Here is an 18,093-nt window from a genome sequence, read left to right as displayed (position 1 = left end):
TGTCTGCAGTTCACTTAACAGCCACCGGTGTCACTAATAACAAGGTTTTCTGAATTCTACATATAGCACCTTTAAAGGTGCCCTAGAATCAAAAATTGAATTTACCTTGGCATAGTTGAATAACAAGAGTTCAGTACATGAAAAAGACATACATTGAGTTTCAAACTCCATTTCTTCCTCCTTCTTATGTAAATCTCATTTGTTTAAAAGACCTCAGAAAAACAGGCTGTTACATAACAGTCGGGATCATTAATATGTATGACCCCAATATTTGCATATGCCAGCTCATGTTCAAGGCATTAGACAAGGGCAGGCAGTATGAACGTCTGGAGCAGCACAGCTGAATCATCAGACTAGGTAAGCAAGCAAGAACAATAGCGAAAAATGGCAGATGGAGCAATAATAACTGACATGATTCATGATAACATATTTTTAGTGATATTTGTGAATTGTCTTTCTAACTGTTTCGATAGCATGTTGCTAATGTACTGTTAAATGTGGTTAAAGTTACTATCGTTTATTACTGTATTCATGGAGACAAGAGCCGTCGCTATTTTAATTTTTAAACACTTGCAGTCTGTATAATTCATAAACACAACTTCATTCTTTATAAATCTCTCCAACAGTGTAGCATTAGCTGTTAGCCACGGAGCACTATCAAACTCATTCAGAATCAAATGTAAACATCCAAATAAATACTATACTCACATGATCCGATCCATGGATGCAGCATGCATTGACGAACATTTTGTAAAGATCCATTTTGAGGGTTATATTAGCTGTGTGAACTTTGTAAATGCACTGTATTATAGTCGAGAGCTCGGGGGGGCAGGGAGCGCGTGATTTAAAGGGGCCGAAGCCTGAATCGGTGCATAGTTAATGATGCTCTAAAAAGTGTTATTATCCTGACGTTAAATTACAAAAAAAAAAAAAAAAAAACTACTGTGAGAAGGCGATGTTTTTTTTAACATCTGTCCACCAGAATTCATTCATTTCTGTTGGAAAGTCATTGATGACAATAATGGATTTTTTTTTTCTTGTACCATTTGCTCTAATTGATTATACATTAGTCAACATTTGAAGTGGATCAAAAAAGTTCGTCAAAGTTGTCCTAAGAACTAAGTTGTCCTAAGAAGAAGTTTTTAGGACAACTTTGTTGGAAGGTTTTGATTCACTTCAAATGTTGACTACTATATTTTCTATGGTCTCCTATATATCTCTATAGAAGTTACTCTGCTATAATTTATAGGTATGTTGTTCATTCATATATCTCTGTTTAGCAGGGTGATTTCATGTGTTCAAACAGAAGCTGATGGAAGTGATGTGCAGCCTCTTTTTTTTTTTTGTATACGTCTTGAAAATGGTATTATATTGTAAGTTCTGATACAGATGATACAGATGATACATTCCCTGGGAGTCAAACTCATGACTTGGCCTTGCTGGCACCTTACTCTTACTCTCCTGTTTGAGCTACAGGATACATGATGTGCTGTTGTATACTGTTAAAAATGTGTCTTATGCCCTGTTTACACTAGTGCATTTTCGTTTTAAAATAGCGTTTTAAAATGAAAATGATACTCGTCTATACTGGCATTAACTGTAAAGCATTGTAAGTTTCACAAAGCATTGTAAGTTGACCGTATAGCCACCAACAGTCTCTATTTGATCAATTTAGGCTTACAATGCTTTTAGAAAATGCAGCCCTGGTCTGTTATTGTCATGTTCCGGTAGCATAATGTGGGCAGCCATGTCATCGTTTTCAAAAGTCTTTGTTTTGGTCCGTTTACACTGAAACGCAACCTCAGAGTTTTCAAACTAAAACGGGGTCTGCAGCGTTTTTTAAAGTCTTTGTGAGTCAAAAATGCTGGAGTAGTGTAAATCGCAGGCATAACCGTTGCAAAAGTTATTAGTTTTAAAACGAAAATGCACTAGGGCCTTCAAGGCAGCAGCATGTTGCATACTAATGTTTTGGACGAGACTTTGTGCTAGGAGTGTGCATGTGATGTCTTGTTTTGTTTGTGTAGGTTCTTCCATTAGAGAATCAAATGAGGGAACCGAAACGATTCCCTCAAGCCCTCAACATTGGCATGGGCTTCATCATTGTCCTTTATGTAACCCTGGCGACGCTGGGCTACCTCTGCTTCACAGACGACATCAAAGGAAGCATCACACTCAACCTTCCCCATGATTCCTGGTAACTATGACCACATGCAATCATACATGCTTAAAAAGTCATATTAGCATATATGCACATGCTATGGCACGTTGAACTTTAGTGCTCATGTGGGAAAAATGGGTTCAAGTCCGGCCTGCGTCATGTTCCGTCTCCCTTCTCATGTTTTTCTGTACTCTCTCAAATAAGTAAAAAGTGGCAAATGCTAAAAATAAAAGTGGTAAACGTCCCATCCATCAAATCTGAGTGTTAAGTCAGTTCAGTTAAGTTATCGCAGCACTCTGCCATAGTGGAGTGGAATACAGAGAACTAATATTAAACTCCTCCTCGCTCATCCTCTGCTCTCCCCTGCGTTCACTGTCAGAAACATCTCGAGTGATTGATCGCAGCTCAGAGCGACTTGAAATCAAATTACAAAGAAATCAAATCCAGCTGCTTTCAAGTTTAGCTTTAACTAAAGGCTGCCATTTCCAAATAAATTTCATCGAGACTTTTATTAGCAGTTAACGTATTTCTAGATCTCATTCTCATTCTGTCAGCCAAGAACAGTCTTCAACCAGACCCAATATCTGATTCAGCAAATGGGTTGTTGACATATCCAGTAGTAACGGCAGCGTTCTGCAGTGTGACATGCATCTGAAACTGTTAAACAACATTTTTTTTATACAAGGATGCATTAAATTGATCGGCATTAAAGACTTTTACATGGAAGTATGAATAAATCCAATAAATGCTGTTCTTTTCAACTTTCGATTCATCAAAGAATCCTGGATGAAAATGTATCACAGTTTACACAAAATTATGAAGCAGCACAACTGTTTTCAACATTGATAATAATCATAAATGTATGTATACTGCATAAATGATGATAATCATTCATGTGACACTGAAGACTGTAGTAATGATGCTTTGATCACAGGAATAAATTAAATTTTATAATATATTCAGATATAAAATGGATATTTTAAAATGTAATAATATTTCACAATATTACTGTTTTGATGTATTTTTGATCAAATAAATATAGTCTTGGTGAAAATAAGAGACTTCAGTTAAAAAAAGAAAAAAAAAAACATACAGAATGGTATTTTTTACCATTTAATACCAAAAGTGTTTACCATACTTTTGAATGGTATTTTATGGTTTGCTTCCATCAAGTTGAAACAAACAACAACAACAATAAGTTGTGAAATTGGTCAAATAATTCTTATTATTGTTAATAATAATAAAAAAAAAAGAAAAAAACTAATGCCTAAAAATTAGTCGGTTCCAGTATTTTCAAAAAAAGGAACTGGTTCCAAACTGGTTTTCTCTTTTCTCAACCCTAGTGTTTATCTCAATCTGAAGGCAGCATGTTGTGGGTTAATGGTTTTTCAAAAGGTCATAGTTTCTGTGTTGAGTTTCCTTTGAAGTCTTGTGTTGAAATGGTGCATTGCATCACTGACGTTCCTCAACCCGTAATTGCACATTCTGTGGTTTCTGACTTTCTGATCTTTCTCTGCACTATTTATGTGTATGTATGTATGTGTGTGTGTGTGTTGCAGGTCCAATCAGCTGGTGAAGGTCTTGTACTCGTTCGGTGTGTTTGTGAGTTTTGCAGTGCAGTTTTTCGTGCCAGCAGAGATTCTGGTTCCGCCTTTGTGCGAGCGCATCAGAAAGAACTGGAGACGGATGGCTGATCTCGGCCTCAGAGCGCTGCTCGTCTGCCTCACCTGTGAGTGTGTATACACACACACACACACACACACAAGTCACCCTCTCCTTGTAATAATACCTATGTCATACCCATGTCATTATACAAATTTGTGTCATAAAAAACATGCACACACAAACACACACACACACACACACACACACACACACACACACACACACACACACACACACACACACACACACACACACACACACACACACACACACACACACACACCAACACTCTGTAATCCAGTGGTTCTCAACTGATTCGGTTATTGGACCCACATTTTCCCGTAGATTAAGCCGTGACAATTTTTTAGGAATTTGGTTGACACACAAACACAAGTAATGTCTCTCTTACATATGAATTGTAAGAATATCACTAATACTGATAAATAAACAGAATAATGTACAGTAAGCAATTAAATAGCAGTTCCAAACTAGTTTTTCATAATACAATAAATTACTGAGTTGGTATGAGCCACCACAGTCATCAAAAATATAGGAAATATCACAAACTAAAAATAATGTTAGTCGGGTTAGTTCACCATAAAATGAAAATTCTGTCATCATTTCCTCCCCCTCATGTCGTTCCACACCTGTAAGACTTTCATCTTCGGAACAAAAATGAAAATCTTTTTGATGAAATGTGAGAGATGTCTGTCCCTCCATTGACAGCCTACGCACCTACCACTTTAGGGCCTTTCGCATCGGAGGAACCTTTTCATAGTTCCTAGAACTATTGGCTGCAGTACCTGGATTTTGCTGTGTTCACATCACAGAAACTAGAAACAATTTTAGTTCTAGGAACTCCTTTTTGGGGAACTAGCTCCTACTTCAGAGTAGGGTCTAAACCAGCACTATAGGATCTATCAGTGACGTAAGTGTATGCTGATTGGTCAAACACCTGCACCCAGAATTTTTAAAAAGCCATGTAATCATATTTACTTCACGAACATGGAAAACAGCAATAACGTCATTCACCTGTTGTCTGCGGGGTTGTGTTCTTTTCTCCACCTCGATATGTAATACTGAAAGTTGTCATAGGAGATTTTGTCTCTTATCCCCAGTTTTTGTTCTTTCAGTCGCATAAATTATGCGTTTATATTCCATCTTCGTTATCATGATTCCCACGACACAAAAAACAAACACCGCTCTAAAAACTGGTGGATGGAGGATGATGTGTTCAGAGTTAAATGTTGCACTTAAAGATGCCGCTGTCTGCCGCTTCAGAGTTCCTATTCCCATGCAACCAGGAACATGGCCCGGGGGAGAAATTAGTTTTCTGGGAACTATCCTAGTGGCTAGTTCGTATAACTAGTTCCTAGAACTATTCAGTGCAAAAGCCCCTTTTGACACTTCAAAAAGTTTAAAAAGAGATTGTAAAACAAATCCATATGAATAGAGTGGTTTAGTCCAAATTTTCTAGAGACTCGATTGCTTTTTATGATGAACAGATTTACATTGATCAGCAAACAAAAGCAGACACTCAACTGAACCTAAATGATGCACAAGAACAAACCTCTTCCTGAAGCTCAATAAGCAGTTAAAGGCTTGTGCAAAAGCCTTCGTCGACGTTTAACGCCTCGTGACTAAACAAAGGGCGTCAATGTGAGTGTGCACACCGACGCACTAAACTGCAGGCGTAAAAGTGTTTTTTTTTTTTAAAAAAAACGCCTCAGGTTAGTTTTTTTGGTTTGAAGCGCCGCGTTAAAAACTGGCCGACCAATGAGATTGCCGCTTTTGTTCACGTGCCTGGAACTGCTGAAGTTACAGTAAACCACTTGGTGGCGCTCTAGCACAAAACGGTCTTGCCGAGCACACGTTGATACCAAGACAATGAAGACCCCTAAAAACTATGGGTGCTCTGCCAGTTCTTGGCTACACCAATATATGTGTATTATATGCTATTTTATTTCTGTATTTTAATTTTTTTTTTTACATTCAAGAAATATAATTGGGAATGTCTATTTCATAAATATGTTTATTTGCACTACCGTTCACTTGCACTGCTGTCATTGTGACTTATTTGCCCTATCATTTCTTCCATCTCCTCATGCCATATATGCCATTTTCTATCTGTATTTTTATCATTTTATTTACATTCAAGAAATATTATTTAGAATCATAAATATGTTTATTTGCAATACCGTTCACTTGCACCAAGCACAAGCACCATATGCTGTCAGGGAGTGAATTTGCACGTTCACTCGGCACATTGCCAGTGAAAATCGCTTGGGAATGAACACAAAGACGCGCCGAAAAAAAAAGTCTCGAAAAACGCTGACGATAATCACACGCGATAATCGCCCCGGTGTGTATGAGGCTTAAGGTATCATAATTTGTGTTTCCATCCAAAGTTTATGCGTTTATATTCCATCTTCGTTATCATGAATCCCATAACACAAAACAAATACCGCTCCGATCGCATCCTCCATCCACCGTTTTTTAGAGTTCGTAAATGTCGCATTTAAAGACGCCGCTGTCTGCCGCTTCAGAGTTCCTATTCCCAGTGCGAATTCAACCAGGAACATGGCCCGGGGGAGAAATTAGTTTTTTGGGAACTATCCTAGTGGCTAGTTCGTATAACTGAGATAAAACGCTGAGAAAAACGCTGACGATAAGCGCGCGCGATAAGCGCCCCGGTGTGTATGAGGCATCATAATTTGTGTTTCCATCCAAAGTTGTGAATTTAACTTATGTGCAAAATTAGAATATTCCATAAAACCTTTTGAGAATAAAGCAGCGTTTCCATAATCCCATGTGTTCAAGAGAACAAAATCGGCACTTCCTGGGAAAATGGTGCAAAATATCTATAATAAAAATGAATAAAATATGCTGCAATCTGGGAAGAAATTGGCTCTATTTCCTTCCATCATGAATGACTTCAAGACGAAACGCAATAATCTCTGTCATATTATCTTGAATTCAGATGCCTGGTGTTTGGGAACGCAATCATGTGAGACGCTTCTGGGAGGGAATTAAACCAAATCGTTCTGATGACAGACTTTTGCTCAGGCATTTCAGAATGATCAAACCAACATTTGAGATGCTGTGCGATGTGATTGGTCGCTGGTTATCCAATCACATCATCACATCACAAGTTTTTTGTTGCGCACTGAAGGATTTATTCAGTAAATGCGTTTCCCTCATAGTTTATGTGCATGTTTTCTTATCGGATAAAAAGTTATCCGCCTCAATTGAGCGCATACATTCTTGAGTTTTTTTGAATGGCATTTCCATCCATCATTTTTATAGGTGATTGGAAACATAGTTATAGTCACATCTTTCATAATGAAAGCAGTCCCAAAATGCATCATGCCGAGCTCAATGACAACAAAAACATCTAAGATGGTGAATATGGATTTGTTCTGAGAATGTAGGAAGCTCATCTTGTATTTTGCTTCTCCATCTTCATCATGCTCTTTGTTTTCCTCCTATCTTCCCTAAACTTGCCCCACCCATCTATCCATCCATTCATTTGTTCTGTTTTTTTTTTTTTTTGCTTCCCTCATTTTTTGCCCTATTCCTATCTTATCCTTATCCTAATCCTCCCTCTAGTATACATTGGCGATGAGAGGCGAGATAGTGGAGGTTTGTACCCCTCTAAAAAATGATGGATGGATCCTGTGAACCATTGTAAACCTGAAGGTTTTTGGATTACTTTGATATATGTTTTTTTATCTTTGGAAAAATTGAGTCTGCCACTGAACCGTGAACCACCCAGAGACCTAAAATATGAAAATAAATATTTGTTTAACACCGTCAGTCATGCAGGTACAAGTGAGAGAGTGTTCCTATGAAGAAAGAGGAAGAGAGCATATTGCAAGAATTGTGCACATGCCAGAGAGTGAATGAAAAAGTGAGTGATGGTGTGTGTTTTTGCATTCGAAACAGAAAAATGAAGTGAGACTGTGTGAAACGCAAGCTGTTTTCATGATGTGTATTTTATTTTATTTTTATATATTCAGTTTTCATTTTTATTGCAGTTTAAGTTTTTTCGTGTTTTTAGCATTTATCTATCTATCTATCTATCTATCTATCTATCTATCTATCTATCTATCTATCTATCTATCTATCTATCTATCTATCTATCTATCTATCTATCTATCTATCTATCTATCTATCTATCTATCTATCTATCTATCTATCCATTGTTCATTCATTCATATCTCATTCATTCTATCTATATGTCTATCTAATCATCTATCTATCATTTGTTCGTTCATTCTATCATTCATTCCTTCTATCATTTTTTCATTCTATCATTCATTCCTTCTATCATTCGTTCCTTCATTCGTTCATTCTATCATTCCTTCCTTCATTTGTTCATTCTATCATTCATTCCTTCTATCATTCGTTCCTTCTATCTATCCTTCATTCTATTGTTCATTCTATCATTCATTCTAGTCATTCTTTATCTATCTATCTATCTATTTATGTATCTATCTATTTATGTATCTATCTATCTATCTATCTATCTATCTATCTATCTATCTATCTATCTATCTATCTATCTATCTATCTATCTATCTATCTATCTATCTATCTATCTATCTATCTATCTATCTATCTATAGTTTTATCCATCATATATCTATTGTTTTAGCCATCCATCCATCCATTGTTCTATTTCTATCTCTCTCTCTGTATATCTATCATTTTATCCATCCGTCTTTCTTCTGTCATTCTATCGGTCATTCCATCCATCCATCCATCCATCCATCCATCCATCCATCCATCCATCCATCCATCCATCCATAAATATCTATCTATCTATCTATCTATCTATCTATCTATCTATCTATCTATCTATCTATCTATCTATCTATCTATCTATCTATCTATCTATCTATCTATCTATCTATCTATCTATCTATTGTTTGTTCGTTCATTCTATCATTCTGTCATTGTCTATCAATCTATCTAATCATCTATCTCTCATTCTGTCTATTGTTCATTCGTTCTATCATTCATTCTGTCATTCTTTCCATCTATCTATCATTCGTTGGTTCATTCATTCAATCCATCTATCATTCTGTCATTCTGTCTATCTTTCCTTTTAGCCATCCATCCATCATCATCCTGTCTGTCTTTTTATCCATCCATCCATCCATCCATCCATCCATCCATCCATCCATCCATCGTTCTATCTCTGTCTATCTATTGTTTTATTCATCCGTCTTTCTGTCATTCTGTCTGTCAGTTGTCTGTCTGTCTAACGTTTTATTATTCTATTTATCATTTTATTGTTTTATTGTTTTATCTATAATCTATTGTTTTATTCTATCTATCGTTCTATACATCTTTATATAATTTTATCATTCTATCTATCATTCCATTTAGCATTCTAACTTAGTAGATGTTGTTTTAGGATTCTTTCACCTCTTTATCATTCTTTCTAGCATCTACCATTCTAGCTATCTTGATCATTCTAGCTAATAACACATTGTTCTAGCTATTGTTCTAGAGATCATATCAGCAATTGATCTATCATTTTACCCATTGTTAATGGTAACCATCATTCTACCAGTTCTTCTAACCACCTATTGTTCCAGGTATTGTTGTTTGCTCTTTATCATTTTAGCTATTTTCTAGCGATCTATCTTTCTTGCAATCTACCATTCCAGCAATATTATATTGTTGTATCCATCTATCATTCTATGAAGATACAATCTTTCTTCCTTCCTTCCCTCCCCAGTGTCCCTGCTCACTATTCATTTGTCAGTCTTTTGTTCTATCCATCTCTCTAGTCTCCTTGGACATATCACATTCTCCACTTATAAGATTTCTTTTATTGCATCCATGACTTTCTTTTTCTCTTTTGTCCTCACCTCTCGGCCATTCACTACTTTCCGTTTCTCTTTTCCCCTTTCTGTTCAAAGTTTCAAGTTGCAACAGGCCAAAATAAAAGAAACAAGGATGCCTTGTAAATCCATTTTTCTTTTTTTAAGTAAAAGAGGTTTTTGGCGTTTCTTTTTATTAGCTAAATGTTCACGTTAATTCATTGCTAAACTACATTTATATTTTCCGAATTATGCATTTCTGAGTAAAGCAATTGTTTGTGCGAAATTATGTTGGGTGGGACTTGATTTTATCCTTTGGGGTTTTATTGGTTTATTGGCCATGCTATTATTGGTTAATATTATTTTCTCTGCCCATAGAGCAGAAAAGTCATTTCAGAGGCAGAGTAAGTCATTACATTTTGAAGAAAGATTATGAAAAACATTTTTGTCTTTTGTTTTTACCACAAAATGCTCTGGTGAGATGTGTAAAATAAGATCATGGACATTTATTAGGAAAGTAAAAAGCATGGTTCCTACATTCTTGGAAGTTATTTTAATTATTTAAATTGGAAATGGAAACAAAAGTAAAATAAAAATTTAAAAGGCCTGGCAAAGTCATCTGAATAAATACAATTTTGAAAACCTTCACGTCTTGGAAATGTCCATAATAAAGATAAATGTTTCTAGTTATGCACAGCTCTAAATTATTTCTTTGCCTACAAATTGCTTTTTCAGTGCTGTTTATATTTACAAACACCTGGAAAAGCATTTATAAAAGTCATGACCATTCATTTTAATTTCAAATTATTTTTTTTCTCAGTGGCTTTGGCCCATTTCTAGAAAATATCTTAACATTAAGACATAAAAGTTTTAACATTCTCTAAACTGTCAGTGCAGTTGTCACTGTTCACTGAAACATCAGAACTCTATCGCATGTCTGCAAAATGTAGTAACTCACCCAAAACATTTAAATAATGCTTCAAAACCTACACTGAACAAAATTATAAACACAACACTTTTGTTTTTGCCCCCATTTTTCATGAGCTGAACTCAAAGATCTAAGACTTTTTCTATGTACACAAAAGGCCTATTTCTCTCAAATATTGTTCACAATCTGTCTAAATCTGTGTTTGTGAGCACTTCTCCTTTGCTGAGATAATCCATCCACCTCACAGATGTGGCATATCAAGATGCTGATTAGACAGCATGATTATTGCACAGGTGTGCCTTAGGCTGGCCACAATTAAAGGCCACTCTAAAAAGTACACTTTTATCACACAGCACAATGCCACAGATGTCGCAAATTTTGAGGGAGTGTGCAATTGTCATGCTGACTGCAGGAATGTCCACCAGAGCTGTTGCCTGTGAATTGAACATTCATTTCTCTACCATAAGCCATCTCCAGAGGCGTTACAGAGAATTTGGCAGTACATCCAACCGGCCTTACAACCGCAGACCACGTGTAACCACACCAGCCCAGGACCTCCACATCCAGCATCTTCACCTCCAAGATCGTCTGAGACCAGCCACCCGGACAGCTGCTGCAACAATCGGTTTGCATAACCAGAGAATTTCTGCACAAACTGTCAGAAACCGTCTCAGGGAATCTCATCTGCATGCTTGTCGCCCTCATCGGGTCTCGACCTGACTGCAGTTCGTCCTCGTAACCGACTTGAGCGGGCAAATGCTTACATTCAATGGCGTCTGGCACTTTTTTCTCTTCACGGATGAATCCCGGTTTTCACTGTACAGGGCAGATGGCAGACAGCATGTATGGCGTCATGTGGGTGAGCGGTTTGCTGTTGTCAATGTTGTGGATCAAGTGGCCCATGGTGGCAGTGGGGTTATGGTATGGACAGGTGTATGTTATGGACAATGAACACATGTGCATTTTACTGATGGCATTTTGAATGCACAGAGATACCGTGATGAGATCCTGAGGCCCTTTGTTGTGCCATTCATCCACGACCATCACCTCATGTTGCAGCATGATAATGCACGGCCCCATGTTGCAAGGATCTGTACACAATTCCTGGAAGCTGAAAACATCCCAGTTCTTGCATGGCCAGCATACTCACCGGACATGTCACCCATTGAGCATGTTTGGGATGCTCTGGATCAGCGTATACAACAGCGTGTTCCCGTTCTTGCCAATATCCAGCAACTTCCCACAGCCATTGAAGAGGAGTGGACCAACATTCCACAGGCCACAATCAACAACCTGATCAACTCTATGTGAAGGAGATGTGTTGAGGCAAATGGTGGTCACACCAGATACTGACCCCCCCCCCCCCCCGAGAGACCTTTTATTGTGGCCAGCCTATGGCACACTTGTGCAAAAAACATGCTGTCTAATCAGCATCTTGATATGCCACATCTGTGAGGTGGATGGATTATCTCAGTGCTCACAAACACAGATTTAGACAGATATTTGAACAATATTTGAGAGAAATAGGACTTACATAGTCTGGCATTTAGTGGCATTTTCATAGGCATTTTTTGTACAAAAGTCTTAGATCTTTGAGTTCAGCTCATGAAAAATGGGGGCAAAATCAAAAGTGTTGCGTTTAGTTTACAATTTTGTTCAGTGTAGTTATTGTGTCAGTAAATTGGCCAATGCCACCAAAATAACAAGTGTTTTTGTCATTGTGTGCCTTACTGGACAAAATGTTTAGAGGGTTTTTCACTATGGAAATATTTGTTATATACAAATTGCATGTGTTTTCTACTTTTTAGTTGACTGTCTGTTTTCTACACTATACAAGAATGCCAGTTTTGGCGAAATGAATGCTCTTGTGAATCACACTGAGCTTTTTAGATACAGATTTCAGCAGTAGGTAAAAATTGACTAGGAAAAGTCAATACTGTAGTACACAAAAAGAAAATGGACAATTGGTCACACTTTATATTAGGTGTCCTTATCTACTATATAAGTACAGTGTACTTATTGTATTCATATTGCATTGCAAAACACTTGTGCTGCTATTGAGGTGGAATACAAGTAATGTTAGGGTCAGGTTTGGTGGTATGGGTAGGTTTAAGGATGGGTTAAGCATAACGGAAGGCTCAACAGTGTAATTACACCTGTAATTGTATTTATTTTTTAAATAAGTACACAATAAGTGTATTGCAAATGATTCATTTACAATAAATATTAGTACAAAGTAGTTTAAGACACCTAATATAAAGTATTGACAACTGTACTTACTGTACTTACATTTAATCATTTGATACAATGCATGTATTGTGTACATGCATGTTTTTACATTATACTTAAATTTAAAATTTAAGTATGTTTTGCAATACAATATGAACACAATGAGTACATTGTACTTATTTTTTGATGTAAGAGCATAGTTAAGGTCACCTAATATAAAGTGGGACCCATTGTTATTTATATAGCATATTTATTTTTGTAGAAATGTTACATGTAAACTGAAAATTCACAGTTGCTTGTTCATTTTTACATATTATATTACAGTATGTCTTCCCCTAACACTACACATTGTTACATATCTTCCTATTGCTCTGAATTTTCAGTTTGTATGTAACATATTTCTGCAAAAAATAAACTGCTGTTGCTGTTTAGTAATTTAGACATACCTTAATGTTCAGAAATAGTAGAGATTGTGCTGGGAAAACTCCATATAGCCTACTGTATGCTTCCGAACTTGATTGGTAAGATTGTGATTCCTGTTTCATTACAATTGCAGGCTATTTTCCAATTCAGCAGACATTACAAACATTCCAGGTCTTTATGGAATATACATGCATGTCTGACAGATTTTGATAGCTGAATGGATCATTTTGCACGTGAAGGTTCACACAATGAAACAATCTTTAGAAGTTGTAAAGAGTTTGACAGTTTCACTGAGAATCAACTCATCAGTTTTGATCAACAACCCATGTGTATTTAGATATTGTGCAAATTGTAGACAGTTGTACTTGTTCTTTTGCACACATGTGCCAGAACAAATCTGATTGAAAAATTCCAAAGAAACTAATTGCTCACAGACCTGAACTTATTGTTTTGAGAAAAAAGTCTGGAAATATTAACATGTTTAAAGCTTAATTTTTCATCAGGCACTAATTTGCAGATTCTAAACTATGCAGTAGCTAACCCATTTAATTTTTATGTTTGTGTTTGGGAAGTTGCAGTGACGGAAACAGTGACAATTTAAGTTTGAAGGAAGTTTAGGCTATTAAGGAAATGTAACTTTGCCAAAGAAGAACTGAAAAGAAGAATGTTCATTTAAAAGCAGCTTACGTCAGTGAAATATGATAACATGTCATTACGCTTAACACTGAGAACTAGAATAATTCTAATGTGGCAATCAGATCTAAATCAGAGAAAATCATAGGTTCGGGTGGATGGTGGGTGAATGATTTATATTTAACAGCGAATTCGGGTGACGTTAGAGCTAATATGCGCAGCTCTTCTGAGGAAGTTCTTTTTTTTTTACAATTTTATTTGTGTCACGGTGCACACAAAAAACAAGAAGACAGGATCCAGTTGCAGCGGTTGTTTATTGGGTAATCCAAGGTCGTAATCCAAAAGCAGGCAAGGGTCAAAATCCAGTAAAGCAGTCCATACAAAACAGGCACAAGAAAACCAGAGAAACAGAAGTACACACAACATCAACAACGAACCACAACCAAAGACAGAAACAGCTCACTATAAATAGACAGACACTAATGACATGATACAAAACAGGTGAGTGCAATGACGTGAGATGATTAGTCCGGGAAGTGTGTATTGGGATATGTAGTCCATGTAACAGGTGGAAATGAGAGTCCGGGATGGAGTGCCCTCTAGTGGCTGAAAGGGCACTCTCACTGGTGATCATGACATTACCCCCCCTCAAAGGAGCGGCTACCAGACGCTCCACCAGACAAAACACAAAAACACAAAAAACTCCGGAGGGTGGTGGACAGGAGGAGTATCAGGGGGAGGGATGGTGGGCCAGATCCCGGGTACCTCACTGAACACCAGGGCGGTGCTGGAGGAACTGACCAGGCGGGCGCTGGCAGGCTTGGAGTCCTGGCTGATTGCCAGGGTGGTGCTGGAGGAACTGACCAGGCTGGTTCCAGTGGGTCTGGAGTCCTGGCTGATGGCCAGGGTGGTGCCGGAGGAACTGACCAGGCGGATACTGGCAGGACTGGAGTCCTGGCTGATTTCCAGGGCGGCGCTGGAGGAACCGACCAGGCTGGTTCCAGCGGCTCGGACGGCCCGGGCAGTGGCGGCAAGACAGAAGGCTTGGATGACGGCGGCAGGGCTGAGGGTCTGGGCGGCGACGGCGGCAGGGCAGAAGGTCTGGGCGGCGGCGGCGGGACAGAAGGCTTGGATGATGGCGGCAGGACAGAAGATCTGGACGGTGGCAGGGCAGAAGGCTTGGATGATGGCAGGGCAGAAGGCTTGGATGATGGCAGGGCAGGAGGCTTGGGCGGCGGGGGCAGGGCTGGCGGCCTGGGCGGCGGCGGCGGCAGCAGGGCAAGGCGCTTCGTTGGCGCCGGCAGGGCAAGGCGCTTCGTTGGCGCCGGCAGGGCAAGGCGCTTCGTTGGCGCCGGCAGGGCAAGGCGCTTCGTTGGCGCCGGCAGGGCAAGGCGCTTCGTTGGCGCCGGCAGGGCAAGGCGCTTCGTTGGCGCCGGCAGGGCAAGGCGCTTGGAAAAACGAAGAACAACCTCTAGAGTGGTCTCCGGGCCTTGAAGGATGGAGGAAGCCCTTCTCCTCCCTTTCCTCCTCTTATGAGGGTGAGGCGGTGGCTCTGTGCCTACCTCATCTGTAGGCACCGAAGTGGACCAACAGGCTGGAGCGGATTCACTGGCTGGAGTGGATTCACTGGCTGGAGTGGATTCACTGGCTGGAGCGGGCTCTGGAGTGGACTCACTGACTGGAGCGGGCTCTGGAGTAGCCTCACTGACTGGGGCGGACTCACTGACTGGGGCGGACTCACTGACTGGGGCGGACTCACTGACTGGGGCGGACTCACTGACTGGAGCGGACTCACTGACTGGAGCGGACTCACTGACTGGAGCGGACTCACTGACTGGAGCGGACTCACTGACTGGAGCGGGCTCTGGAATGGACTCACTGACTGAAGCGGGCTCTGGAGTGGACTCACTGGCTGGAGCGGACTCCCTGGCTGGAGCGGGCTCTGGAGTGGACTCACTGGCTGGAGCGGACTCCCTGGCTGGAGGCTTCCTCCTCCTCTTCCTCCTCCTCCGTGTGGGAAGCGAAGATTCAGCGCCCACCCCCTCAGTGACCTCAGGAACGGATTCATGAGCTGGAGCGGACTCTGGCTGAGCATGGGTTGCCCATTGACTTCTGTGGGAGAGATAGCTGACAAAGCCCCAGAAATCCAGGATCTGGAGCCCCTGTAACTCCCACTGAGGAAGAGGGTCATCAAGGCATCCATTGAATATTTCTTTCTGTGCCTCATCGTTATAGCGCAGCCCTCTTGCCATTGTCCAGAAAAACTGGGCAAAACATCCTACCTCACTTCCCTCCTGACGCAGCGCCACCACTGCCCGAACCAGAGCCATCCGCTCTCCAATGGAGACTGGGGGACGAATCCGAACGCTCATGCTGCTGGATCCTTTGTGTGGTGGTTCGTTCTGTCACGGTGCACACAAAAAACAAGAAGATAGGATCCAGTTGCAGCGGTTGTTTATTGGGTAATCCAAGGTCGTAATCCAAAAGCAGGCAAGGGTCAAAATCCAGTAAAGCAGTCCATACAAAACAGGCACAAGAAAACCAGAGAAACAGAAGTACACACAACATCAACAACGAACCACAACCAAAGACAGAAACAGCTCACTATAAATAGACAGACACTAATGACATGATACAAAACAGGTGAGTGCAATGACGTGAGATGATTAGTCCGGGAAGTGTGTATTGGGATATGTAGTCCATGTAACAGGTGGAAATGAGAGTCCGGGATGGAGTGCCCTCTAGTGGCTGAAAGGGCACTCTCACTGGTGATCATGACAATTTGTCAAAAATTATCACACATTTCAACAATATTTTACATTTTCCATTATAACTAAATAGAATAAAAGAAAAAGAAATTAAACTACTAATAATGGTCAAAAAAACCCACAAAAAAAGCAATAACAAATTTGTGTATATACTCTCAGTGTCCATCAGTTCCACAAAGGAGTCACCATCTAGATGCTCAAAAAAGTCATAGAACACTTTCCAGATGGACCAAAAGGTATAAAGTTTGTTTTTCAGAAAATAGGTAAACTTTTCTAAAGCAAGGTGTGAGATCATCCCCTTCATCCATTGAGACACGCCAGGACTTTCTTCTTTTTTCCAAGTACACACTATTACATGTTTAGCTTCTAGCAAACAGAGAGTTAACAATAATCTTTCATGTTTGGTGATTTTAAAATTCAGAGGGCAGATATGCAATATACACAGCTTTGGATGAAGAGGAGTTCTTTTACCAAAGATTTGACTTTTACCAATGAATATTCAATATTTGAACCCAAAAGCAATTAACTTTAGTGCATTCCCTCATGCAGTGGAATAAAGTTCCCTTCTCTTGTTTACATTTATAACACATATCAGGAATATTTGGATTGAAAATATGTAATTTAACTGGAGTAATATATTGTCTACTTAACCATTTATACTGAAGCAATCTCAAGTGGGCGTTCACTGTCTGAGTTTGGGCTTTCAAGCATGCTGTTTGCCATTCTTCCTCAGTTATGTCAGCCTGCAAATCAGACCGCCATGCTTGAAGTCTATCATTAAGTGATTCTTTAGATTTAGCAACAAACTGTTTTATATAATACAGAAATCTGACCTCTTCCTTTCAAACAGTTTACTGTTTCTGAGGAAGTTCTAGAAGAGACCTGTAGAAGTGCTGTTGGACAGAGGGGTAATGAGCTCCGAAGGTTGCGGGTCCGTAGCCCGTGCTGGTAGATAAAAAGATGAAGTTCTCATTCTGTCACTCAGCCATGTTGTCTTTTATCTCACTCTGTGTTCTTTCTGCCTGATGTGCTTCCTCCCTCTTTCCCTGGCTAAAGGCCGTCACCCTTTTTGAGTACCATGATTGATTAGCAGGTGCGTTATATGTATGGATAAACGTGTGTGTGTGTGTGTGTGTGTGGGTGTAGTTTTTATATAGTGTGTTTGTGGCTGTGTCTTTTAGTGTGTGTGTGTGAGAGAGAGAGTGAGAGAGAGAGCTGGGGCAGAATTGAGGGACTCATTCAGTGTCTGGCCATTTATCTCCGTCTTCCTGAGGCTCTGTGAATTATTACCTGCCTGCCCTACGGAGACAGGCCCATCATGGAGCTCTCCACTGAGGCCTGTTGCGGAGCTCCGTGATAGGGCTTATCACGCACCTGCATGCTGAGGCCCATCTCTGAGATTCCAAGAAGCCTCTGACTCAATCACCTTGTCCAGCTTAGGAAAGTTGACACTTTC

General features: G+C 39.7%; 1 protein-coding gene across 1 annotated transcript in view; it reads left to right on the top strand.

Moving 5' to 3' along the window:
* slc36a4 (solute carrier family 36 member 4) overlaps positions 1-18,093 on the top strand; it is a 42,991-nt gene that overhangs the window by 17,964 nt on the left and 6,934 nt on the right. Inside the window, exons 10-11 of the mRNA XM_067364660.1 lie at positions 2,025-2,194; positions 3,718-3,887. Coding sequence (XP_067220761.1) covers positions 2,025-2,194; positions 3,718-3,887 — 340 coding nt within the window. The remainder of the gene's footprint in view (positions 1-2,024; positions 2,195-3,717; positions 3,888-18,093) is intronic.

This window comes from Chanodichthys erythropterus, chromosome 17 (genome assembly GCF_024489055.1).
Source record: "Chanodichthys erythropterus isolate Z2021 chromosome 17, ASM2448905v1, whole genome shotgun sequence".
Classification (NCBI taxonomy): Eukaryota; Metazoa; Chordata; class Actinopteri; order Cypriniformes; family Xenocyprididae; genus Chanodichthys; species Chanodichthys erythropterus.
This window is presented reverse-complemented; position numbering and strand designations above follow the sequence as displayed.